Source organism: Enhydra lutris, unplaced genomic scaffold, assembly GCF_002288905.1.
Source record: "Enhydra lutris kenyoni isolate GAN:26980312 unplaced genomic scaffold, ASM228890v2 scaffoldscaffold62, whole genome shotgun sequence".
NCBI lineage: Eukaryota > Metazoa > Chordata > Mammalia > Carnivora > Mustelidae > Enhydra > Enhydra lutris.
In genome coordinates this window covers 9,412,319-9,438,934 of record NW_019154146.1, presented here as the reverse complement: position 1 = coordinate 9,438,934, position 26,616 = coordinate 9,412,319, and the positions used below count along the sequence as shown (strand labels likewise).

At 49.8% G+C, this 26,616-nt stretch overlaps 1 protein-coding gene across 1 annotated transcript in view; it reads left to right on the top strand.

Annotated features, from left to right (window-relative positions):
• The window catches only part of LOC111158694 (tubby like protein 4), a 228,917-nt gene extending 203,944 nt beyond the window's left edge, over positions 1-24,973 (top strand). Inside the window, exons 9-15 of the mRNA XM_022520902.1 lie at positions 744-978; positions 5,747-5,891; positions 8,757-8,901; positions 10,171-10,264; positions 13,291-13,434; positions 16,085-18,603; positions 20,299-24,973. Of these exons, the coding sequence (XP_022376610.1) occupies positions 744-978; positions 5,747-5,891; positions 8,757-8,901; positions 10,171-10,264; positions 13,291-13,434; positions 16,085-18,603; positions 20,299-20,415 (3,399 nt within the window). The 3' untranslated portion in view covers positions 20,416-24,973. The remainder of the gene's footprint in view (positions 1-743; positions 979-5,746; positions 5,892-8,756; positions 8,902-10,170; positions 10,265-13,290; positions 13,435-16,084; positions 18,604-20,298) is intronic.
• Positions 24,974-26,616: the final 1,643 nt, after the last annotated feature.

Sequence of the window (26,616 nt, the reverse complement as noted above, 5' to 3'; positions counted from 1 at the left end):
GGCCCCACTGTCGCGCCAGAGACTCGCCTTGTGTGAGGGGCCTGAGCTTCCTGTTTGCAAAGGCAATAGGAGAGGTTGATTCCTGAAGAGCGTTCTGCCGTGTTCAACCCTGACTGCCCAGCAGATGCTTCAGAAGAGTGGGAAACCTGTTCCTAGAAGTTGGAGTAGCATGTTCCACTGCTGGTTCTGGGAGCGGTCAGACTGAACCGTCCTGGGGTGTCCCCCACCCTGTACTCGCTGTCACTCGGCCTTTATGTGGACTGTGGCTTGACACTTGTCCGGTTTTGGTGAGGCTGTTCACGTGCAGACAGGTGTCCCCCCTAACCTCAGGGCCTCCGCGCCTTACATTCTTGCCTGTGCTCTGTTTTGTGTTGTCTCTGCTTCCAAGTGTCAGGTGCACTTTTTCAAGGTGACTTTTTTTCTTAAAACATCAGTTTAGAATCTTTTGATCTTTCTCAAGCTGCTTTACCGTCTCGGTTGTGCACAGGGAATCTCCGCCCTGGCTACACGTTAAACCGCATGGGGAGTTTTTAGAAAATACACAGAGACTCTGATTTCATTGTTAGAGGTGGGATCCTAGCTTAGGTGTTTTTTTTAAAGGTCCCAGGGGATTCTTCCATGCACCCCTAGTTGAGAACCGCTGTCCCACATCACGTCGTTAAGCCTCCCCGAACTAGCAGCCAGTGCTCTGTTGCAGTTCTCAGTGACATCCGTACTCTTTCCTGTCCATGTCCTGCCTCTAGCCCCCAATTCCAGATCCTAACAACATGCGAGACTTCGTCAGCTACCCCTCCGCCGGCAACGAGCGTCTGCACTGCACCATGAAGCGCACGGAGGACGACCCGGAGGTGGGCGGTCCATGCTACACCCTCTACCTGGAGTACCTGGGCGGGCTCGTGCCCATCCTCAAGGGGCGGCGCGTCAGTAAGCTGCGGCCAGAGTTCGTCATCATGGATCCCCGGACAGATGGCAAATCAGGTGGGCTCCATGCCAGAGACACTAAGACCTCGTTCTCAGAGGAGGTTGAGCAATAGGTTACCTGACAGCCCATGCGAGGACAATGCCGCGTATGAAACGTGAGCCTGTGTTGTGGCTAGCGTGGAAGGTCCTCGAAGCCGCCCCACTTCCAACATTGTATCGAAGTTAATGATTCTTAAAATGTCCTTTCTGATGGGTTTTTAACAGCAATCTGCAAGGCTTCTTGTGGCTGGGCCGTGGATAGAGCAAACGTTAGCTCTCTGTTGGGGAAGTGGACCTGGGCTTTCTGGGAATGGTAGATTCTTCTTTTAGTTACTTATCAGGTGTCATCAAGGGCCTTAATGCACTATTGAGACCAGCTGAAAACCACAGTGAGGTGCATCTCTGCCCTCCCAGAGCAAGGGATAGAATTAAAATTCTCAGAGCTTCAGCCTACTTCTCAGCCTCCTGCTAGAGTCTTTCTTCTGTTCCTCCCTAATCCACCGTGAGTTGCTTTTTAGCTGATTACGAAGGAAAATTCTTTGCTCATCCATAAAGATTTGGCATGATGACTCAATCTGCCCTTCTAAGAACTCTCTCCCACACCGGTCTTCGTTACTCACCTGTCCTCAGGGTGCTCGCTGCTCGCTCACCTCTGCCATCAGAGACCGGGAGCTTCCCGAGCAAAGGGACTTGGCTCTTTGTCTTTGCACCTTGGTGCTTGCCCATTGTCCTAAGCCATGGACTGCTGAGGTCCCCATGCCCCGCCAGCACTGCCTGCCGGCTCCATAGGCTGCTGTCCCCTGTGAAATCCTGCTCGGGCCCTGAAGCAGAGGGAGAAACGCTGCCTCCTGGGCCGGCCGCCTGTCAGTCGGGCTGCTGGGGTTCCGCAGGGCCTATGGTGCTTGTTGGGCCAGGCTCTGTCTGCCGCCTGAGTCCTAAGGGCCTGGACGGGGTCACTGAGTCCTCTCTCTACCCCAGGGCCTGGAGAGCGCCTGACCTGGAAAGGGATTTGTTTCATGGGTGCCTGCTGCTCTCCATTTCCCTTCTCCTCCTGTCTCTCCTGCCTCTTAGACTGGCCCTGCCCTCGTGTCCCCGAAGGCGCGGTGACGTGTTAGTGTCATGGTCCAGCCAGGCATGCTCGCTCACCCTGGTACTTTGTGTAGCTGCCCCACCTCTGTCCGGTCTCCGTTACTGGCTCGGCGTCTGGGGCTGCATTCTGCGGTCAGTGTCACGGTGTAAAATTGAAAGCGGTAAAACTGTACTTAAACAAATTGGGTATTCGTCCATTTGTCTTTTGAGTCATGCAGAGAAGCAGTACCAAAAGCAGAGGAAGTGAGCGGAAGAACCTGAGGCTGACAGGGCGGTGGGTGGAACAGAGGGAGAGAGAAGACCGAGAAGGCAGGCAGGCGAAGTGAGGAGAACAGGAGAGCAGTGGCCGCCTGACCTCAAACGGGAGGGGAGAGGAGCCGGTGGTGACCAGTGATGCCCGAAGGGGGTGAGGCGCGGAACGTGTGCGTTGTGGTCATCTCACGAAGGGAGGTCGTTGTGTCTGAGGCTCCCACTTGTGTTCAATTCTGTGAAACCTCCCTCAGGTTGCATGTTGAAGGGAACGGACAGGAAGAGCTTGCTTCTGTCCCAAGTGCATAAATTCCTCCCTAGAAATAGGACAGAAGACGCAGGCAGGGGAGCTGCAGGCACTGAGGCTGTGACGTCCCAAGCCCCGTGCTGGGAGCCTGGCCCCATCCCGCACCTGCTCCTGCGCACAGTCACCTCCAGCTCACGGCATACACAGGCAGGCACAATGGCTGGCCGTCGTCTGGGGAGTAAGATGCCTTATCTTCGTAATGAAAACAGTCAAAGTTATAAAGCAGAGCAGGCCCACACTATGTGTTCCGTGCTCCCTCTGTCCGCGGTCGCTGGGTCTCCTGTGGTTGTGGGGCAATGCCCAGTGTCTCTGCTTCCGGGGGTTCTGAGCGGGAGCAGCACTGACTTCGGGAAGCCGGGAGCTTCTCGTGAGCTGATCCGCTCTGAAGCTTCACAGAAGGCGGTCCCAGGCCTCCTCCCTGCAGATCACCTGGGGAATTTATCTGAACACAGGTTGCTGTGCCTGCCCTGTAGCCTCCTTCTGCGGGTCTGGGGTGAGGCCGCCGCGTCCACACCTGCCACTGCCGGGCGGACAGTCAGGCTCCAAAGCTTGGGACCCGCTGTTGGGCGTGTTCTCCCGGCAGCTGAACACGCACACTCCTCTGAATGACCGGTGTGTATTTTTATAGTTGAGAACATACATGAGAGCATGTTTTGTTAAGTAAAAATTCACCAATTTTTTTTTTAAGATTTTATTTAGTTATTTGACAGAGATCACAAGTGGGCAGAGAGGCAGGCAGAGAGAGAGAGGAAGGGAAGCAGGCTCCCTGCTGAGCAGAGAGCCCGATGTGGGACTCGATCCCAGGACCCTGAGACCATGACCTGAGCCGAAGGCAGAGGCTTAACCCACTGAGCCACCCAGGTGCCCCAAAATTCACCAATTTTTAAAAGGAGTCTTTGTCAGAGCTTATTACTGTGGGTAGAATTGTGTCCCCCAGACATTGACACGTCGAAGCCCTCACCTCCTGTGTTACCGTATTTGGAATCAGGCTTTTAGGGAGTGATTCAGGTGAAATGAGGCTGTCTGGGTACAGTCCTAACTTGACAGTAGGATTGGTGGCCTTGCCAGAAAAGCAGGAGGGCTCTGTCTCTGCACACCCGCTAAGGCGAGGGCCTGGGAGCACACAGCGAGAGTGTGGCCGACTGCGGGCCAGGAAGACAGTCATCGCCAGAACCTGATCTCGGACTCCAGCCTCCAGAGCTGAGAGGGAAGTTTCTGTTGCTCATAAGCCACCCAGTCTGTGGCATTTTGTTATAGCCGCCCAGCCGGATTAAGACATGAGTCAAGGACAAAAGCAAATGGTGTGATCTAGAGCAGGTGTGAACTCCTGGGTTAGCAGACCAGCCGGGAGCTGAGCGAACAGCACGGTACTGAGTTTCCTCAGGCTGTGAGCTGGGTCTGGGCTCACAAGCCCACAGAAGCTTTCTGTGCGTTTACACGGCTGGCGTGACTCATGGCCAAGCGTCGTTGCCCCGAGTGACTCCTCAGTTACGTGATGTAAAGCGCCCCTCAGGGCACGTGAATTAAACCTTCTTACTTGATCGAACGCAGGTGCTCACCACCCCAGCTTGCTGTCCTCACAGGTCGCGCCTCCTGATAAGGAAGTCGTTTAAGAAGAGGGTGATGTGGGGGCGCCTGGGTGGCTCCGTGGGTTAAGCCGCTGCCTTCGGCTCAGGTCATGATCTCAGAGTCCTGGGATCGAGCCCCGCATTGGGCTCTCTGCTCTCTAGGGGAGCCTGCTTCCTCCTCTCTCTCTGCCTGCTTGTGATCTCTCTGTCAAATAAATAAATAAAATCTTTAAAAAAAAAAAAAAAAAAGAAGAAGAAGAGGGTGATGTGGGCTTCAGCCGGCCTGCTTCCCGGGAGCTTCTTGGCCTCCAGGGCCCTCAGACAGGTCCCTATTCACAGATGTCCCCTCCATATGTTCAGAAACACTAGAGCTTACCTTAGCAAATTCTTCCTTTCAAATGTAAACAGCCCTTTTGAATGATAAAGTCACTTAAATTCCATAAATGGTTTCATTGCAGTTGAAGAGTTCAGCTTTTTTATAACTTGGCAAGGTTTTTGGAGCCTTGAAGGAATGAGGCTTTTGTCAGCAAAACAAAGTGATTTGCGGGCGCCTGGGTGGCTCAGTGGGTTAAGCCTCTGCCTTCGGCTCAGGTCATGATCTCAGGGTCCTGGGATCGAGTACCACATCGAGCTCTCTGCTCAGCAGGGAGTCTGCTTCCTCCTCCTCTCTCTCTCTCTCTCTCTCTGTCTGCCTCTCTGCCTACTTGTGATCTCTGCCGGTCAGATAAATAAATAAAATCTTAAAAAAAAAAAAGTGATTTGGAAGATGGGCTTCCTACTGTGAGGGCAGAGCAGGGTTGGGAAGTAAAGGGATGTGAGGGGTGGGAGAAGGGATTTCGAGGAAAGGGTCAGACACGACCTTCCTCTGCAGTGCAGTTTCGTGATGGCCCAGCCTCCATGCGCACCGTCCTCCGCCGCAGGCCCTCAAACCTCCTGCCTGGTGACCAGCGGTGACACTCCAGCAGCTTCTGTTCAGGCACCCCGCACAGCCCAGGACGGCCGGGGACAGGGCACCTGCCCAGGCCTGCCTTCCAGCCACCGCTCAAAGCAGGCCGGCGTAAACATCTGGGAGTCCCTGCCATGGCCCCGACCTTGTCAGGTCACCAGTCCAGAGCAGGCCTGGAACCTGCAGGGGCCTTGGCAGGCCCCTGCTCAGAAGCAGGATCTTGGGGGCGTCTGTGAGTAATCAAGCCCCTTGCTTGGCCTGGCTCCTCCTGCAAACCCGTATGAACCCAGACGGATGCTTGTTGTGCTGGGAGGTTCCCACTTTTGGCACAGTAAACGTGGCCAAACAATTTTGTACATTCCAGAGATGCTGAAATTCAGGCCCATTTTGATAACAGTAGAACAGGCCCATTTTGATAACAGTAGAAGTTACTGCCTCCTTTTGCTTAGGAAGTGTTACAGCATAAAAACGGAAAAGGGAAACCATACTCTAGTCCTTTCTCTTTCAACTCTGAACTTATAATGCTGGCCCAAAGAGTCGGTCTGTCCCGTAGTTTCCCGTGCTAACCATCCTCACTAGGGCCTAACTGATCGCACTTTCCGGCATCTGTGGGTTGTGTCTCACCAGATGAAATCTACGGAAACGGCCTGATCTCCGCCATGCTGGACAGCTGCAACTGCTCGGACTCCAGCGATGTAGAACTGAGTGACGACTGGGCTGCCAAGAAATCCCCCAAAATCTCCCGAGCTAGCAAGTCACCCAAACTCCCAAGGTAAGCTCACTCCCCAGGGCTGGTCTCCCTTGTTAGGTCCTCTGGGGATGTCTGTGTCCTGTCTGCAGCAGCGTCCCATTGAAGCTGACACCGGAAGGGCCCCTGCAAGAGGGCATCCCTGCCTTTCATCGGGAGGGTCTGCCAGCGATAATTACAGGTTTCCTTTCTTCTCTCCTTTGGGTAGAAAAAGCCATCCACGGGAAGTTTGCTAAGCCTCCTAACTCTTCAGGGTTAGTACCGATGGTGGGGGCACAGGGTGGCCAGAGCTCCCTGCTCACTTTGTTCTTCCAGTTCGAGAAAAGTAAGAAGAAGGTTTTACAGGAAGTGTAATGTACTGCGTTGAATGGAATGCCCAGTTTAATACCTTATAATGCTGTAATTGGAAATAAGTCATAAACTAAAAAAATTTCACATGCCAAAGGTTTGTCCTAAAGAGTGACCAAAAGCTTAGACTGGGTAGAAGGGCCTGTTGTGTCCTAGGTAAGAGCCCCGTCCGCTCCTGGCTCCACTCCCGAAGGCTGTAACCTTGAATGAACCCCTGACCCAGATGCCAGTGTCCTTACCTGTGGAAGGGAAAGGGTGGCCAGATCCTCACTAAGCTCTCTTTAGCTCTGAAATTCTGTGATGCTGTGCAAAATTAAGATGTAATTTATGTGCAGATACATACCTGCCTAGATCTCAAAGACCTAATTTCCTGTGCAGTTGATAAAGCAGAATATTTATCCTGTGCAGTTGATAAAGCAGAAATATGAAGGTAACATTTCCATCATCCCAGAAAGTTCCTCATGTCCCTTCTCATTCGATACCCACTCCCCAGGGTATTCACTCTTCTAAGTTCTGTCACTACAGATGAGTTTGACTTGTTCTTGAATTTCATATAAATGGCATCAACAATATATACTCCTTTTTTATTTGACGTTTTTTGCTCAACATAATGACTGAGACTCATTCGTGTGGTATGTGTCAGTGGTTTTTCTTCTTTGCTCTGTGGTTTCTGTTGTAGTGGACAGTCTACACTTTGTTTATTCCTTTCACCAGTAGGTTGATCTTAGGTAGTTTCCAGTTTGGGGCTGTTAGAAATCAGCCCGTCGTAGGCATCCTTATACAAGACTTCTTGGGGGCACATGCACTCATTTATCTCGGGTATACACTTAGTGGGGGACTTGCCGGGTCCTGGCACACACGTAACTTTATTAGAAACTGTCAGCCAGTATCCCAGGGTGCCCCGCTGTTCTGAGTCCCTGTCAGCGGCCTGTGAGGCTTCTGTCCCTACCCATGTTTGCACTGTCCCTGTTAGCAGACAGTTTTATCCCTTCTGCTGGGCAGGCGGGGGTGTCGGCAGTCTCTGGTGATCGCTGCTAGCCAGTTTTTCATATGCTTAGTGGCCATTTGGATCTCTGTTGGGTCTTTTGCCCACTTTTTACTGAGTTGTTTTTCTCTCATCAAGTTGTCAGTCTTCATGTATTCTAGTTTTGAGTCTTTGGGCGGAGATACGCAGTGTCACATACGTGGTCTAATGCAATATGAATTTCTTCTCTTATGATTAGTACGTTTCGTGTCCTGTTTAGGAAATTTTTCTCTACTCTTTGGTCATAAAGACATTTTTCTGTTCTTTTCCAGAAATTTTGTAGTTTTAGCTTTCATACTTCAATCTCAGATTACTTTCTGTGTATGGTGTGAGTTTTTCCCCCATGTATATACCAATTGCTCAAATAATTTGATTGATTTTTTTTTTCATCTTTATTCTAAGCATATTGAAATTACAAATAAAGTTATGAACTTTCCTACACTTTTGTAGTGTTTCAGCTTTTCCCATTAATTAAGGGAGGAGAACATTTAACATATAAGCAAACTCCTCACCTGTAAATGTCCTTTTAAAGTTCCTGGATGTGGTGGTCTCTGGCGCTGGTCCTCGTTCCTTCTGTCTTTCCCTATGTTGAATCATCCTGCATGCCGCAGCCGGACTAACTGTCCTCACACAGAGTTTTCACAAGCTCAGTCCCCGTGTCCCCCCAAACTTTGGGAGCCCCCGCTATCATAGCAAGCTCTCAAGCAACACTCATGAGGCTCAGTGCTTTTCTCTTGCTGACTGCCATTGACCGTAACATACTCATTTTTATAGCACTCTCTGTGGGGTAGACTGGCATTAATACACGTGTCCCTGGGTGACAAACAGAACTGAAGACCAGAGATAGAATGTAGGATCAAAAGGCAGCAGGGAAAAGTAGACCCACAGATTTGATTTAAAATATGACAGCTGGTGAAAGGCTAGATAAGTCTGTCGAAATCCTAACATTGTAGTAGGAATTATAAAATCGTTGTGGCCTTACAGTGAAAATGGCTCTTCCCACTTGGTAGTTGCCCACATGCAGGGCATGTGGACGTTTCTAAACTTAATTATTAGTCAGTAGAAAGTCAGCTACATTTAATTCTCTGAGGTTCCTTACAAATGAATCACTTGGTCTAATCTCACCGTAAATTTTTTTAAGATTTATTTATTTGAGAGAGAAAAATAATGACAGAGCACAAGTAGAGAGAAGGGGAAGCACGCTCTCCGCTGAGCAGGGAGCCCTATGTGGGGCTTGATCTCAGGACCCTGAGATCATGACTTGAGCCGAAGGCACCCACTGAGCCACCCAGGCACTCCCTAATCTCACCATATTTTCGAATATATATTACTTGATATGCAATTCTGTTCTTTCTTCACATTCATAAAGCAAAAGCAGGTGGGAGAGGCTCGGATAAAGGGAACTGGCCCCTGGAACATGGCACCCATGGTGGCCACCAGAGCACAGAGGAGAGGGCCATGGCAGTGGGCGCCTCCCCGACCTGTGGGGCCTGACCCTCCTGGCCTTGTCTCCACAGGATCAACATTGAGGCCCGGAAGTCTCCCAAGCTGTCCCGAGCTGCTCAGGAGATGTCCAGGTCTCCCCGGTTGCCGATACGCAAGCCCTCCATTGGCTCGCCCAGCCTGACACGAAGAGAGTTTCCCTTTGAAGACATCACTCAGGTAGCACCTGGGCTCCAGGGCGGTTCCGTGTGTCTGATGCTCACCTGCCCTTCTTGCCGTCCTCAGTGTGTGCCTGATGGGGGCTGAGCCCTCGGCACAGGCACTCGTCACACCTGCACTCGCCACCCCGTCTCTGTGCCTGTCACTGCCGTTCTAGACATGGGGCATAGAAAACCAGAGCCCTGTTTGCCTTCCTTACCTCCCCTGCCCTCAGGCAGGCCCCAGTACCTTCACGTCCCCCAGGACCTCCTTCCCACCTCAGACACCCCTCTGTTGCCATGTGAGTCTTTTCACAGATAGCTCTGGTTGAGACCTCCCTACACTCCTCCCCTCTGCTCCCTCCCTCCCTCCCACGTCTGACCCTTCGGTGACTCTTGGTGTCCACAGGAGCCAGTCCCTGCTGGTGGCCCCCCCATCTGGTGCTGTCTATCCCTCCGTCCTGGTTCCCCTCGATGCCCTCCAGGTGCCACAGCCTCACTGTTGACTGGCTGCCTTCTGCGTTTGTGCCTTCGATGTGCCTGGGTCACCAGGGTGCCCTGGCTCCCCCTTCTGTCTTCCCTTCTTGCTTCTGCCCGCGCGCTTCCCACGCAGAACCGTCACGAAGGCGTCCGTCCCTGGCTCAGCCGCAGCAATCCCCAAGCACCTTATTGTACCTCCCTTACACCATTTCTCAGTTCCTTCCTTGTCTGGAAATAATTCTAAGCTTACATCCTGCACTGGGTTATCAGCCCTTTGAGGAGCTACAGTTTATTCATCTCTTTTATCACTCTTCACACACATATACACACGTGGCCGAAGCATACTGATCATTTTTTAAAAACTTTCTTAGTTGAATGAGGAAACAGATAATTGGCTGGTTTGGGGACATATACTGGTTTCAGTGCAACTGGTATTTCTAGGACAAATGGACTCAGAGCTGGGTATACCCTCTCTAGTTCAGTGACTGGAGGAAAAGAAAAGGTGAAGAAAAATGTGCCCAGAGCACCCTTGTGGACTTTTTAACCTGCGTACGCGTGGACACACTGGGACACATCCCCTCACTCCCCACCTGCGACTCTCAGCTCCGTGAGCCACCACTCAGAAACACGTGCCTGACATGTTCTCGTTAGCTTCTGGTCTTAAAAAGGGTAGAATGATAATGAGTATTTCCAGCAGTGCCCACCTGTGACTTTCTAAGCAAAAACGTTAACATTCTTAGTTCCTAAGTCATTAATAGAAAATATGAAAACAGATTGTGATTTTTTTTTCCTTTCCCCCCTCTTCCTACAGCACAACTATCTTGCTCAGGTCACGTCTAATATCTGGGGAACCAAGTTTAAGATTGTGGGCTTGGCTGCTTTCCTGCCAACCAACCTCGGTGCAGGTAAAAACCATGTCCTCTTCTCTTCCCATTCTGTCAGTTGAAACTGAAACTAGAAAGACCATTCAAATGAGTTCTTATCGCACCAAAACATTGGCATGTACTTTATTCACCTTCAAACTTTGCCACTACCCATTGTGATTTCGCAAAAATTAGAATTATTACTCAATTGCTTTTTGCCAGCTGTGCTTTCATTTTTTTGTGTAATCCTGACTTATGAAAAGACAGAACCAGCTGCAGTCTCTAACAGAGTTTTGATAGGGTTCTGGTTATCTGATTTCTGGCCTTCCGTTATGGGCAGGTTTAGGTACCAGTATCTTTAGGTTCTCGAGTCAGAAGACAGTTGAGGTTCAGAAGGCATTAAAGACCATAAGGAGCTGACTGTTAATACAGTTCTGTGTGGTAAACCCGTAGAGATGGCACCTGGAAGTCCCAGATAAGTACCCTCTCCGTGAGAAGTTTGAGACACTGAGGAAAACAAAAGTAAGGAAGTAAAAGCTGGGCTAGAACCTGACATTTGCGTTCTTTCTGTACTCTTGCTTGAAAGAGTAGTACTAATGTGTCATGTTTACTTGGGGACAGCGAAGGAATGAAATGACAGAAGGTCCTTTTCAAAGCAGCTTCATGCCAGTAGGCACATCCCTGGGTGGGCTGCGGACACATGCTGTCCCCCCCAGCCTTGCTAGATTGCCTCATCATTTGGCATGCACAGCTCTCTCTGGAAGGCCGGGCTTGCCAATGGATGGTGGTCCCATCTTTTTTTTTTTTTTTTTTAAGATTTTATTTATTTATTTGACAGAGATCACAAGTAGGCAGAGAGGCAGGCAGAGAGAGAGAAGGGGAAGCAGGCTCCCTGCCGGAGAGAGCCCGATGTGGGGCTCGATCCTAGGACCTTGAGACCATGACCTGAGCCGAAGGCAGAGGCTTTAACCCACTGAGCCACCCAGGAGCCCCTGGTGGTCCCATCTTGACATGGCTCTGCGTAACCTACTGCTAAAAATGGTTTTTGAAAAATTCTGAATCTGCCTACTGGGGTTGTTTCACACACAGACCCTTTCAATTAAATAATTTTTGCAAAGCAGGTGTTAAAAAGAGCTGTGCCGTGTATGCATGTTAAGAGACTAAATTGTGCTGCATGCGGATTTTTCCTTTTGAGGTTTCTCAGCTCAAAGAAAAAGAGGAATAAAAGTAAAACATAAAACTGACTTAGAAAATAACAATAGGCTGTTCCTGCACATAATGCCAAGAAAGGAAAGGCTCTGATGACCACGGAAGCGCGTTCTTCAGTAACGCAGCCGTGCCCCACTGGTGCACACGGAGATGCTCACCACAGTGTGAGTGTCCTGTTGCCCCCATCCATGAGCTGGGAACTGAGCCATCTGCCTACCGTACGTACACACTGAAAAGAGGAATGGAATCTTAGCGCATCTTTCCCTTCTGGATGTTGAATAGATCCACACATAAGTCAAGGACCTTGAGACGGGAGAACCTGTAAGTGCCCTCACTGTACACGGTGCTCCAGTGGGAGGAACTCACGTGCTCAGGATTAAACTTTCTGTAGGACTGCAATGAAATCACTGTCCTGATCACATACCATTTTAAAAAGAGCATTTTAGCTATTACTATTCATTTGTCGAGCTAAGCAAATTTTCCACTTGATTCTGTCTCTTGGATTCTAGAAGATGTGTAAGTTACATGTGGCACCCTCTTAAATAATCTTTGGCACTCTAATGTCAAAATGTAGAGTACTGTTGGATATATTTTATATTGGATAATTTGTTTGCTTCAGTTAGAATTATCTGGCCTGTGAAATTTTATTTCTGATTTTTTGCTCTCTCAATTTAAAAAATATAGAATAAATTCCAAATTCAAAAGATTTGAAGTGGTATTCAGTAAAACTCCATCTCGTCTTTATCTCCAGCCACTTGATCTTTTCCCCCTTGGAAGCAACTTTTTTTTTTTAATCCCTCCTGAGATTTTACAATTTTATTTCTTTTATCAATCTAAACAACGAAGAATAGCCCTTTACAGCATTAATTTTTAAGCTGTAGAGAATCGTCCAGAATTTTTAAGCCAAAATTCATATTGTCTTCTGTGGGCAAGAGAGACGAACACACGAATAAGGCCTGTGTCTTATTGGAAAAGTCGTCCTAGCCCACAGCAGCGCAGGCGTCAGCCTCACAGAGGCCTTTCATCAGTGAGGTCCTGCTGGGCTGCAGGGGTGTGAGCCAGTCAGCCACCGGGTGCTGGCGGGCAGCTATGGGGACGGAGCTGGGTTTAACAAAAATGAGAATCACAGTAATAGTTCAAGAACTTGTACTTACCTCACAGGAAAGAGCATTAAACATAAAGGAAAGTTGATCCTGACTTTAACCTACTGTGAAACCTAAATTCATTGTTTTTAACCAATTTCACCTCTAAATATTTGAGGCATTGTCCTAAATGTCCCTGTTGATTGAATAAAACCTTAGCATGTAAAGAAACAGTGTGGAAGTTTACTAAATCTCTGTCCTGATCATGAGGTTGAAGTTGAAAGTCAGGAAAAGGAGAATCCAGTTCTGAGTAAGGGGAGTGTTTAGTTCCGACCTGACCCGTGTCGCCCCGTCTCCTGGGTTGCATGAGATCCCCCTGAGCTTGGCACTCTGCTTATCACAACTATTTTTATTAAATTAGAATTCTGATCTCAAGTGAGGCTTTAAAAAAATGTATTTCTCCTCTCCCAGCTCATTCCAGAAAAGCATTTAGGTCTAGGACATGTTTTTGACGTTTGAAATGTGGGGTTCCCTAGACAGACCACTTGGCAAAGTGACTGGGCTAGACAGAGGAGTTGTTCTTAGGGAATCCAAAGCGCGGCTGGGTGGCCAGTGGCGTGTGGGAGGGAGACGAAGGCCGCTGTCGGACTCCCCCCTGCCTTCTGATGGCAGGGACGCCACGGCCCCATTTCTCTTCCTGTGACTCTGCCGGTGCTTGGCTGTCCTAGAGCACGTCTCTGTTAACAGCGCTTTCCTCCTTTCCCCTGACCCCCGCAGTAATCTATAAAACCAGCCTCCTGCATCTCCAGCCGCGACAGATGACCATCTATCTCCCAGAGGTTCGGAAGATTTCTATGGACTATGTTAATTTGCCTGTCTTCAACCCGAATGTTTTCAGTGAGGATGAAGATGATTTACCAGGTGTGTTCTTAGGGGGTCGTGATGGGGGCAGAGCGCTAAGTAGTAGAGGATTACAGCATGTCTGTCCGTGCCCACCGCCCTGGTTTGGAAGAGGTATAACTTCCTCAGTTGGTGGGTATGCTGAAGGTTGTACTGTCGCTGCTTTAGGGAGACGGGGAGCTACCAGAGCAAGGACGATGAGGGTGACCGTGACGCCTCATGTCCACAGAGCATTCTGCCATCTTGCTTCATCTTCACAGAGGTCCTCAGTCATGCACGCAGTCAGAGAGGTTAACAGGACTGATGAGAGAGAACTCCACTCTGAAACCGGCTCTCGGCCCTAGGCTAGCCCTCCTCCTGTCAGCCCCCGCTTAAAGAGCAGCGTCACTCCCCTGGTCCCATGACTCCCGCAGAACCCAGGGTGTCGAACGCGCCCCGTCTCCAGGACAGGAAGCCTTTACATGCAGACCTTACGTGCAGACCTCTGTCTCCCGCTGTGCAGCACACATCTCAGCGGACAGAAGCCTGGGCTCAGTTAAAGGTGAATTCTGGCACAAGCTTTTAAAATCCCAGTTTACAAGTTTTCAAATATCTACAGCACTTGAATTAAGTGTTTTCCAGGGGGTAGGGATCCTATTTTGATTAACAGAGTAGAATGATCTCTAGGTAATCTGCCAGTTATTTCCATGTAAGTGGTCTCAAAAATATCTACCTGTAATTTTATAAATATAAGGACTTCTCTACTTAGAACCAAGCAGGTTCTAAAAGTCTCTGGTTTTTGAGCCAGAGGAATCCTACACGGGCCACTGACTTCTGTATCTGGTGGGTCTGGAATAGAGGGGCTGTGGTTCTTGCCGTGGAACAGGGAAGGACACGCAGGCCAGCTCAGGCTCTGAACTTGGGGGGTTATCTTCTCTTAGCCCAGTTGTTTACCTTTTTCACAGGTTTTTACCTGTAAAATTATTTGTACTTCTGGAGAGGAGCCGTCTTTGGTTTTCCCATGGTTGTAGCTCTCCTCAGAGGGGCAGCAGGCGTTCTAGACCATCCAAGTCCTAATGGGCACGGTTTTGCGGCCCCATCAGTCTGCGGTTCGGTGAAGCCTCACACACGTGAGCTTCGCATACAGCACGTCCCCTGCCACTTCAGAATCTGGAGCAGCATCGGACACACCTTCTGAATAACGCCCTCCCTGGGCTCCCGGAATGAGACTTGTGCCGCTCCCCAGTGCTCCGCCCTCACCTGCTGCTGTTCCCGTCTGGGCTTCCCAGTCGGGGCAGCATTTTCTCTCAGGCCCCCCCACTTAATGCTGACGACGGAGAGACTCTTCTTTGTAGAGTCTGGAAGAGCCCGGCACTCAGTGCTCCGTGCAGATGGGTGAACATCTGGAGGAGGATCTGAACAGGATTAATAAAAAATGAGACAGACCCAGGTTCACACAGCCAGGAGATAGTTGTATCTCGCTAGTGGGCCCCAGGGAAGGGGGAATCTGACAGAACCAAGGGTGGGCTTAGCTTTTTTTTTTTTTTCTTTTTAAGATTTATTTATCTATTAGAGAGAGAGAGAAAACGTGAGTAGGGAGCAGCAGGCAGAGGGAGAGGGAGAAGCAGGCTCCGCACTGAGCAGAGAGCCCAATGTGGGGCTCAATCCCAGGACCCCGAGATCATCACCTGAGCTGAAGGCAGACGCTTAACCAACTGAGCCACCCCGGTGCCCCGGCAGCTTTCGATGAGCTAGCTGCCCTTGTCCTGTAGCTGTGGTTGAAGGTCCGACAGCCTTTGCAGCCAGCTAGGCAAATGCTGTTGCTGCGCATGCGCTAGTTGCCGTGTGGCACTTAAAGGCCCAAATAAGCAAACTTGCCAGTGCCTGATGGTACTTTAAGCCAGGCGGTCTAAACGGTGGTTCTGAGCCCCTGCCTGTGGTCTGTAGGGCATCGCTCGAATTCGTGCTTCGTTAAGTACCCTCTCTGTACAGATAGACTATAGTTACGGGATTTTACAGAGGGGGGCTGTACCTTACACACTGTTAGAAATGCTGAACAGCACATAAATTAGGAAATGATCCTTCCCAAATAATGCTTATTTGCTAGAAGATTCTTTTCTTTGGTATCTCTACTGCCTTTTACATGGTTCTATTTACAGAAACTTAACTTGTGTACAAATTTCACATGTACATCTGCTGCTTAACACTTCCCATATTAACCATTCTGTAATTGTGGGTAAACCTACCCCGGGCACTAGGCATTGTGAGTGCCCCGTGGAGTGTCATGCTACATATCAGAATTCTCTTCTTGCATAAAAGAGTGGGCCATTTTATGAATTCATGAGTAAAAAGCACCTTTTTAAACAGTTAAGTATTAAAAAATAGAAATAAATAAAATTTTTAAAAAACAGATAAGTATGTGCCCTGGTACCATTTAGGTACCAAGTTCAGAAGGTTCAAAAGTATATTCATTGGAAATCTTTGCCTGTGTCCTTCCAGAAACCTTAGAGAAAGTCTGTAGAACTTGTGTGAAAGGTCTAGCTTTTCCCCAAGCAAACTTCTCTCCGTCCGTAGCAATTGCATTTTGTATGCAGAAGGACTGGATGAGTTGATTAGTTGTTATGTTACTTATTCTGATCCAGTTTCACAGCACTGTTTTGGAAGCATTTCATTTTTTCCCTTTTCCTTCCAGTGACAGGAGCATCTGGTGTGCCTGAGAACAACCCCCCATGCACGGTGAACATCCCCATTGCGCCCATTCACAGCTCGGCACAGGCGATGTCCCCTACTCAGAGCATAGGCTTGGTGCAGTCCCTCCTGGCCAATCAGAATGTGCAGCTGGACGTCCTGACCAATCAGACCACGGCAGTGGGGACATCTGAGCACGGAAGTGACAGTGCCACCCAGTACCCCATCTCCAACCGCTACTCCAGCCCCGGACAGGTGATCTTCGGAGGTGTGGAGATGGGCCGCATCGTCCCCAGCCCTGCTCAGCTGTCCCTGCCGCCTCCCACCCAGGGAGCCATCCAGCTGTCGGTGGTGGACCATGGAGACCGAGATCATGACCACCTACAGAAGTCCGCCAAGGCCCTACGGCCAGTGGCGCAGCTGGCCGCAGAAGGGGACGCAGTGGTGTTCAGTGCCCCACAGGAGGTCCAGGTGGCAAAGATGAACCCACCACCCCCCTACCCCGGAACCATCCCCGCAGCCCCCACCACCGCAGCACCGCCGCCCCCGCTGCCGCCCCCGCAACCCCCGGTAGATACGTGCCTGAAGAAGGGCGACTTCTCCCTGTACCCCACAGCAGCCCATTACCAGACGCCCCTGGGGTACGAGAGGATCACCACCTTCGACAGCAGCGGCAACGTGGAGGAGGTGTGCCGGCCGCGAACGCGGATGCTCTGCTCCCAGAACACCTACACCCTCCCCGGCCCGGGCAGCTCGGCCACCCTGAGGCTCACCGCCACGGAGAAGAAGGTCCCCCAGCCCTGCACCAGTGCGACCCTGAACCGCCTGACGGTCCCCCGCTACTCCATCCCGACCGGAGACCCACCCCCATACCCCGAAATCGCCGGCCCGCTGGTGCCCGGCCGGGGTGCTGCCCAGAGGCCCGACAGTCTCATCCACGCCACGCTGCGCAGGAACAACCGCGAGGTGGCACTCAAGGCGGCGCAGCTGGCCGAGCCCCCGAGGGCCCCACTGCAGCACCCGCCCAAGCCTAAGGGCACGGTGCAGTTCCCATCGCGGCCCCCTCCGGCCCTGTACACCTGCAGCCAGTGCAGCGGCGGGGGTGCGGCTGGGCGGCCCGAGCCGGGCGCCGGGGGTGCGGGGGGCGCACAGCCGGGATCAGGCCTGGCGCACGCCGCCAGCACCTCCCCGCTGACCTCCCAGTCGTCCTACAGCCTCCTGAGCCCGCCAGACGGGACCCGCGACCGCGCCGACTATGTGAACTCGGCCTTCACTGAGGACGAGGCGCTGGCCCAGCACTGTCAGGTGGAGAAGCCCCTGAGGCACCCTGCGCTGCCCGAAGCTGCTGTGGCTGTAAAACGGCCACCACCTTACCAGTGGGACCCTGTGCTGGGGGAGGACATTTGGGTTCCTCAGGAAAGGACAGCACAGACTGCAGTGCCCAATCCCCTGAAACTGCCCCCCCTTATTGTAGGTCAGAGCCAGCACCTGGATGTGTCCCGAGTGCCCTTTGTCTCCCCCAAGTCTCCCGCCAGTCCTACTGCCACTTTCCACACAGGCTATGGGATGGGAATGCCGTATCCAGGAAGCTATAACACACCCCCTTTGCCGGGAGTGCAGGCTCCCTGCTCCCCAAAAGACGCCCTGTCCCCCACGCCGTTTGCACCGCAGGAGTCGGCAGTGGTTCTGCAGCCCACCTACCCACCCAGCCTCTCCTACTGCGCCCTGCCCCCCATGTATCCGGGAAGCAGCACCTGCTCGAGTTTACAGCTGCCGCCTATCGCCTTGCACCCCTGGAGTTCCTATAGCCCTTGCCCGCCCGTGCAAAACCCCCAGGGCACTCTGCCCCCCAAGGCACACCTGGTGATAGAGAAGCCCCTCGTGTCGCCACCGCCCACTGACCTCCAAAGCCACTTGGGTACCGAGGTGATGGTAGAGACCACAGACAACTTCCAAGAAGTCCTCTCCCTGACAGAAAGCCCGGTCCCCCAGCGGACAGAGAAATTCGGGAAGAAGAACCGGAAGCGCCTGGACAGCCGAGCGGAGGAAGGAAACGTTCAGGCCATCACGGAGGGCAAAGTGAAGAAGGAGGCGCGGACTCTGAGTGACTTTAATTCCCTGATCTCCAGCCCCCGCCTCGGGAGAGAGAAGAAGAAAGTGAAGAGTCAGAAAGACCAACTGAAGTCCAAGAAGTTGAACAAGACGAATGAGTTCCAGGACAGCTCCGAGAGCGAGCCCGAGCTGTTCATCAGCGGGGATGAGCTGATGAACCAGAGCCAGGGCAGCAAGAAGGGCTGGAAAAGCAAGCGGAGCCTGAGGACGGCCAGCGAGCTGGAAGAGTTCAAGTGCCGGAAAGCCAGCGAGAAGGAGGACGGGCGGCTGGGCAGCCAGGGCTTCGTGTATGTCATGGCCAACAAGCAGCCTCTGTGGAACGAAGCCACACAGGTGTACCAGCTGGACTTCGGGGGACGGGTGACCCAGGAGTCGGCCAAGAACTTCCAGATCGAGCTGGAGGGGCGGCAGGTAAGCAAGCATGCCTGGGGCCATGGCAGGGATCGCTGCATTCTGGTCTTGAGCAGTCGGGTGGGGTGGGGGGCTGAAAACCTGCTGAAGGATGGCCCTGCTTCGGCCTGCAGGAGCCCCTGGAGAAATGCAGAACACAATGGTGGCTCTCAAGTGGGGCCGATCGTGGTTGTACTTTACAGGGTGCCATTGCTGGCTTTTTTTTTTTTTTTTTTAACTTATCGTCAAAGCAGCACGTGTACTGATTTTTCAAAATCAGATGATTCTGTGAGATCCAGGAGGAAAACTAGCGGGCCCCTCCCTGCCCAGCACGCGGGCCCCCTCCCAAACCCCACTCTCCTCCGGGACACACGTTCTTCCAGCTCCATTGCTTCTGGTAGTTGACAACGTGTTCCCACTTCTGTTTATTGATTTTTCAGTTTTTCACATCATGTATCGACTTGTTCCTGAGGGGTAGGAGGGTTGGTTTGGATCGCCCCACTGCCATGTATGCACACATGAACTTCCCCTGTTCTTACTCAGCGTACTCAGTGGGGGTTCATTCTGCCCGCGTACATGATTTACAGCTGAGCCACAGATGACGGCTTAATTATATTTCCTTTTTCCTGTACAGTTTTTCTTTCCCTAGACATAATAATTAGCCAGTGTGGGTTTGCCTCTTCCAGTGTATTTATGACTGAGTCCTTCCCTGATTCTTTGGCGTAAGGTACATGACACACGGGGTGACTTGTCACTGGTCCCTGCTGCAGCCTGAAACGGTAGCTCTCACCATGCCGCGTCACTGTCGTTCTGCACACACATCTTACCGTCCTGGGAATTGCCGTCACCCTGCATGTTTAAATCTCATGTTCATTAATTCACTCAGCAAATATTTAGTGAGCATCTGCCTGGCAGTCCTCTGTGCCAGGAGTCAGCAGTTGGTGGCCCACAGACCAGTCCATCCCGCTGCCCTTTTTTATAAAGTTTTATTGGAACGCAGCCATGGGCGTCTGCTGAACATTGGCTGAGGCTGTTTTTGTCCTGCTGCGGGGTTAGAGCTGTGGCAAAGACCCCGTGACCCATAAGGCCTAAAACCCTCATCATCAGCCTTCACAGAGAGCTTGCCGGGCTTGCTGCAGGCACTGAAGCTAGAGCCCTGGGGAAAACAGGGAAAGTCCCTGTGCTCCTGGAGTGGAGCAGCAATGGAAGAAAGACCGTGAACACACACGGATGCATGTTGTGCAGGGATAGGATGCGGGCCGGTAAGCACTGAAAGGACAAAAGAAAGGGAGCTTAGGAGAGGAGCACCAGGGGAAGGAGGTGACAGTGTTTTATCCCTCTCTGAGCAGTGACATTCCACCGTGAGGATTGATGTGTCTCTTAACCCTTTACTAGCCTGTAGGTTCTTCCTTCAACTTGTCCGTTCTCCTTTCTGCTTCCTTGGTGAGGAAACCGCTTTATTTGAGCTGCGGAGCTTTCCACGCTCCGAATTTTTCTCATTATCTTCCCACTTGCATGTTTGACATGTTCCCTCGCCCGCTTTATTTCTGACAAACTCGCGGTGAGATCGAGAAGCTTGGTCAGAGTCTTTCCGGTCGGCACACCAGCCTCCCAGACTGGCTGTCCCCTTCCCTCCGGAGCCATGCGGACGTGGTTGTTTCCCACCTCGTGCTGTCTTCATGTCTCTACTTCTCTGCCCGCTCCGCCCGACTCCAGGTGATGCAGTTTGGAAGGATTGATGGCAGCGCATACATTCTGGACTTCCAGTACCCCTTCTCGGCTGTGCAGGCCTTCGCCGTGGCCCTAGCCAACGTGACTCAGCGCCTGAAGTGAGGACACTGGTGTGGGGCGGACGGAGAGGCCTCCTTGCGGCGCCACTCGCTTGAGATGTCGCCCGGGGCCCCGGTGTCTGGGACCAGAAGACAAGAGCAAAACTGGAAGAATCTGTCAGGCCCAGGAGAAGGGACTGACCTTTAATTGTTGTCATTTGTTTGGCCTTTTATAATCCTTTATTGTTTCTCTTTCTTCTTTCTTTTCAAACAAAAAGAATACGGGAAGAATGGGATTTGCAAGCAGAGGGTGTGAGGCACCTGGTGTTCCTTTAGGAAACACAGTTGCTGTGGGGATGTCCTGCTGCGTTTGCTTCTGTCCGCGCCGGGACGGGGGGCCCCCGGGAGGAAGGGACACCGCCCGCCCGCGGATCTCCGTGCTTACGCGTCTCGCTCTGTGACGCCTTCGTACCATAACCACTCTTGTGGAAACAAAACGCTCTGTAAAAAGAACCAAAAGTCCTGAGGGTCCAGGTTCTTGGAGAGGGCGTTGAATCCACACCCGTCCTGTTACTTCCCCAGGGGCTACTTGGTGGCAGTAGGGGGTTACGGAGGCCGCGCTGTGGGGCTCCCAGGAGTGGGCTCCCAGTGGGCTCCCAGGAGGGGGCGTCCGCGAGGGGCCCAGCCGGCGGGACCCGGAATGGTACACGGGCTCGGCTCCTCTCGGAGGCTGTTCCCACCAGAGACCCCACCCATTTCATCTTAGAACATGGCAGAATCCCACCGGTTCAGGGAGGCTTGTCTTTCAGAGAAGGGAGGGACAGAACAGATCAGTCCTGGTGTGTCGTGGGGTAGCCGCCTGGCCGCCTAGCACCTTGGGCGACCACTAGGTACTCACCTGCTGAAAGCCACCTTTGTCGCCTCTGCCCCTCTGTTGTTTAGTCTGGAAAGCGTGGCCGAAGACGTTCTCCTTCCCACTAGATAAGCTGCCGCACCTTCTCTTTCCGGAGATGCTGAGACATTGGTCTGAAAGTGCGCCTTTCTTCTCAGCCACGTTAAAACCCAGTTGACTAGAGATGTTTCCTGATAGGTTAGAAATGTAACAAAACCATAGGCATTTGCCAGGGTGTTAAAAGAGGTATAGTTATCTCTTTGAAACAAGTCCCACAATTGTACTGGGAGGGGAAAAAAAGTTCTTTATTAATTGTATAGACTGTTTACTGAGGAGATGAACCACTGGGAACACATTATTAAAATTATAGTACTTAAGACAGCTGGTTAATTACAAAAAAGAAAAAAGAAAGAAAAATCCAAGATGATCTTTTCCCTTCGCCTCCTCCTTAGGGGACACCGAGGGCAGCACTGAGCCCCGGTAACAAACCCGGTTCATGGTTGTCAGTTACTCAAACATGTGATGTCTTTAGGACAGGAGCATGGGACTGTCTACTGGCAGGGAGTCCTCCGTTTGGATTTTGTTTGGAGCAGACAAATGAGAGACACTGTAGAGAAGTCTTTTGAAAGTATGTATTTTTACATTCCTTCTTTTGGTTTAAAAACTAGAAAAGAAACCAGCCCATTCCTTCCCCACAGCAAGACAGCATCACTCACCATTCTCTCCAAACCCTGAAGAAACACAGATGAGGACAGCTCCCACCTAACGTCCGAGTTTTCCATCTTGTATTTTAAAATATTGAACCTGATTTTTTGTGGGTCAATTCTTTGAGAAAGAATATAGCAGTGTATTCAGAATTATATAATTCTTTTATAGGAGTTTCTGTAGCTTGGTAAGATGTTTCAATGCTTATTATTAGTTGTGCAATAATGGTTATGACCTATTTCTAAAATAATTTAAATGCAGTTCCCCTGTTTTGTTGTCCAAGAGATTATTTATCTTGCTTTAATAGTGTTCTTAGGAATTCTTTTGTTACTATGTACTGGTGAGTTATGCCCATTTTATTTATTTAGAAAAATAGTGTGTTTGTAACGAGTTATTTGGTAGCAGCATATTTTGCTGCAAGAAATAAAGAGGATATGATAGAAGGTTTTTTCTGCTGGACAATTTGTAACTTTTCTAATTGGGAAAAATATCCTATTAATCCTTTAAAGGCAATTTTTTTTTTGCATTCTTTGGTATTGATTATATACAGAAGAGTCGATTTCTTTGAGACAACACATCCTAAAATAATAGTGCCCCCTCTTTTGAACATTTTGTTTTTAGTTAAAAATAAAAGGTGCTATGAAATGTAAAGAGGAATGAGAGCAGCAAAGGAAGGCACTATTGTCAGTAAGTGTTTGCTTTCCAGATTCTCAGATTGGTTCTTAAGATACAGAGACCATGAAAAAATACATTTTAGAGTTTTTCTTATTACTAAGAGCAAGTAGAGGGGGAAATCCTTGGCATAAAAACTGCAGATATATTTGTGAAAAGAAAGTGAGTATTTGTAGCAAATAATTCAACTTTTCTAAATTCTGAGCTCATTCCCCAAAAGGCCTCTTCCGCACGTGGAGACAGAGGCCTGGTCCGGGAGGTCTGCATACCCGAGGGCAGCGGCTGCCCAGCCCTGTGCTCTGGCCCAAAGGAGGGAAACAGGCCTACACACCTCATACTTCCACGGGTCTGTGCACTCGTGATGTAGTATCTTTCAAGTTGATGGTGATGGCTTCACTTACTTTAAAAAGTCATTTTTATTCAGTCTCAATGTATTAAATACTACTAAAGTAGTGCTTTAAACAGAATTCTACATACTTCATATTTATTAATAGCAACTTATGAATATTGAGATACCTCATTGAATCTCTAAATTTAAAACCATCAGCCCCATCAACTACTTAAAGAATCCTTGCCTTTTTGAAGGAAGCAGTGTATTAACAAACATAAAAACCAATTTTAAGTTTGTTTCCACTCTAACCTCATCAAACCAAAGGTGCAGATTTGCGGACGGCATATCCACTGAGTGGATAGCCTAAGAGAAATCGATGCCACGGAAGCAGGAAAACGCCAAGGCTCTGATGGCCGCGGAAGTCAGGATTTTGCAGGTTAGTCTTTTTCCCCTGTGTCCATTGCTCCCCGGTGGAGTGTCCTGTGAGGACGGGCAAAAACCTGTACGTTCATCCTGTAATTCTTTTGAACCTGGGGTCAAGCCTGCTCTGCCACCAAGTTGGAGGGTGACCTCGGGCTTCCATTTGTCCATCTGTAACATGACAGGGATGACCTGGCCTGGACAAAATTCTCCATTCCTGTCCAGCTCTAACAGCCTGAGGTCTCAAAGTGGGACCGTCTCCTCATGCCACTGTACAAACTGGGAAGGTATGTTTCAAAATCATTGCCTTTTTATAGAGAAGCATTGCTTTTCCAGCATTAATGAGCTCTCCCGTGAATATGAACCCATGCATTTAAAATAAGCCTTAGCAGGTTCACCTCTAGAAACAAATGCTTTTGGAATGGTGTTTGTTCTCCTAAAAAAAAAACACAAAATTACCGGTTTCAGTCAGGTAAGACACAGGAGACTCCACATGCGTGTGCCCTGCTCGGTGGACTCCCTGGAGAACAGCCCCTGAGTAAGTCCCCATTTACCCCCGCAAACTGTAGAGTGGATTGAGAAAAGAACCAAGGAGCCTGTACCCAGGCAGGTGTGAATTCTTGAGTTACTTCTGCAGTGTTCGCTATCTGCAAGTTGAAAAGATTTTTTGAAAGGAACCCATCGTGTCCCTGTGTGGGCCATCTATCCCTTGGCCGGGTCAGTAGTTGTGAACAAAGTTAGTTGAGACAAAATATGTCAAAACTGTTCTTTGAGTTCCTGGGATTTCGTCATCGCACACAACTCAGATCTCGTCACCATCTGTGTATTCCCTTCGCTCCGGCTGATGGAAACTCTGAAAAGTTGTGGCTAATTTTATTTTCATTTCTTTGGCTTTGTGCAATTTTCTTGTAACTTGTACCAATATTTCCTGTTTACAAGTTCTTTTAAAGGGGAGGGGGTAGGTTTCTAAGATCCTGTTGTTTGTTGTAGATAAATTTTTTTTCATGTTGTAGAGAAGCATGGGTTATGCGTTTTACTGAAAAAGGCACTGTATTATTTACCAAAGGGGTATTGTTTTCGCATTTGTTTATAAATGCATTATTTTGGTACTGTAAATTTGAACATAATTTCTGGGTTTATTACTACTGGCGTTTTCTTTTTCTTTTCTTTTTTTTTTTTTAAACTGTAAGTGCACAGTGCAGGTGCACAGGTCCCTGACCAAACCAGACCACCAGCATGTTCTTAGCCAAACCTTGGGGATAGCACGCTGCTGTGTGCGCCTCCGTCCCACCTGTGTTGCTTTGTTTCTCAATTCCAGCATCCTGCTTTGTTTGACTTTCCAAGCAAGATCTGCTGAGAGTCCCACTTGCACTCTAATGAGCTCACCCTTATTTGGCTCTCTGCTGATGTACTTTGTATATTAGATTGTGTGTGGGGTATTCTAGAAGGCATTCATGGTTTGCATTCAAAATGACGTGGTTGGTCCGAATTATTTTCTGTCTTTATTATTGAGATGGATTAATCTCTTATTTTTTTTTTCTTGATGATTTGAAGTTGTAAAAGTTGTCCAGCTATTGCTTAATAAAATTTTCCAGATCAAAAAAAAAATTACTTGTGTGCAGAATTCCGGAGTGGGTCTTGAGTCCTCTGAGAAGGTGTCCCGATCTGCACTGGCATGGCTGCCACCCTCCCAGCTGTGTCTTCAGTCCCTGGGTCACTGCCAGCGCACTACCTGGACACCCTGGGATCCTTACCATCGTTCTGTTTTTGAGAGGTCAGAGGTTGTGCTGTCTTTCTGATGAGTTCTTTGTCTTGTTTTCCTAAGAGGACCCAATTCAGGATGCATCTGCCCTCGCACCTACAAGATCAGAGATGTTAGATAACCTGACACCTTCTTTGTTACTTCATAGGAAACAGTAAAACCAGATTTTGAGCAACCCCGCTCTCAGTTCTAATTTGTAACTGTTAATTGTTGTTTTTACTGATGAGTCTTAGCGCACTTCCTTGCTCTGCCCTGGAGTTCCCTCTGACCTCTCTGATCATATGACCTCTGGCCATAGGGTGCTCGTGCACCTATGTGTGCAAGGGTTCCCATGCACATTTCCACAGCTCCCCTTTGGATTTTTTCAGAGATAGAAGTAGATGCGATTGCCCAGGCTTTAGGAGACAACCAAAACCATGGTCAACTCCTATACGTGAAGTTTTAAAATAGTCGCAGGACTATAAATTTGCGATTTACATAGCAGGAGTCCTACAACGGTAATGAACTATCTAAGGAACTATCTAAGAACCAAAATAGTTTTCATTGTATTATGAAAGTTTGTGAGCTTCAAATTAATACTCATTCTGCCTTCATTACTTAACCCAGGTAGCAGGGAGACCTGATTAAAAATGAACTCCCTCTTTCCCTCCCCTCACAAAAACAAGGGACCCAAACCCTGACAGCCAGGCTGTACCTGGGTCAGTGCTAAGGACGCACATGTAGGACTGCCTTCTCCAGCAGCCCCGTGTCACCTTTGGGGCCATTCAGTGTGAATCAATGTCTCCAGAGTGATTGACTTTTAAAGCTCTGGTAAGAAAATGTAGTAAATCCCTTCAACTTATTTTGGAAAGTATACATTCTATGTTTATCCCCGCATTCAGTGTCCTATTCCTGGCACCATTAAAAGAACGGGGATCTTGAAAGATCTCGAAAGAGGGGATTGGCTTAGCTCTCCTACCTGAGCCCCAAAAACTCATTGCAGAGAAAGGACTGCCTCCTGGAGATCGCATCCCACTGTTCCAAGAGCACACAGCTAAGTCCTTAAATGCCATTACGAAGTGGATGTCTTCTGCCTTCCTTTCAGAAGAAAGTAGAAACGTTCAAGACCTGAAATGACTTCTGGATTCCATAGACAAAAATCAATTATGAAATAGAATCCAAGATTTCTGGGTCACATTAATGAACAGACCTAGTTTATGCCCAGCTTCCACTCTGGTGTTCTGTGCTAATTTGCCTGTGATGAGCTGTGAGCTACCAACACTAATTCTTCTGCAAAAGCAGGCAGCACAGGGGGCTGCCCTCACCCATCAGGCCGTGAGCTCATCCTCCCAGCAGCCGGGAGGGAAAGCTCTTTTCTGAGCTGTCAGTGTTGCACATGTAGCTCTAGGCTCTCACCACTCACGGGGCGGGTTGGGGGTGGGGGTTGTGGTCACAAAGAAGCAGGTCTGTGTGGATTTGTTCCTCTGCTATCTTGGAAACATTC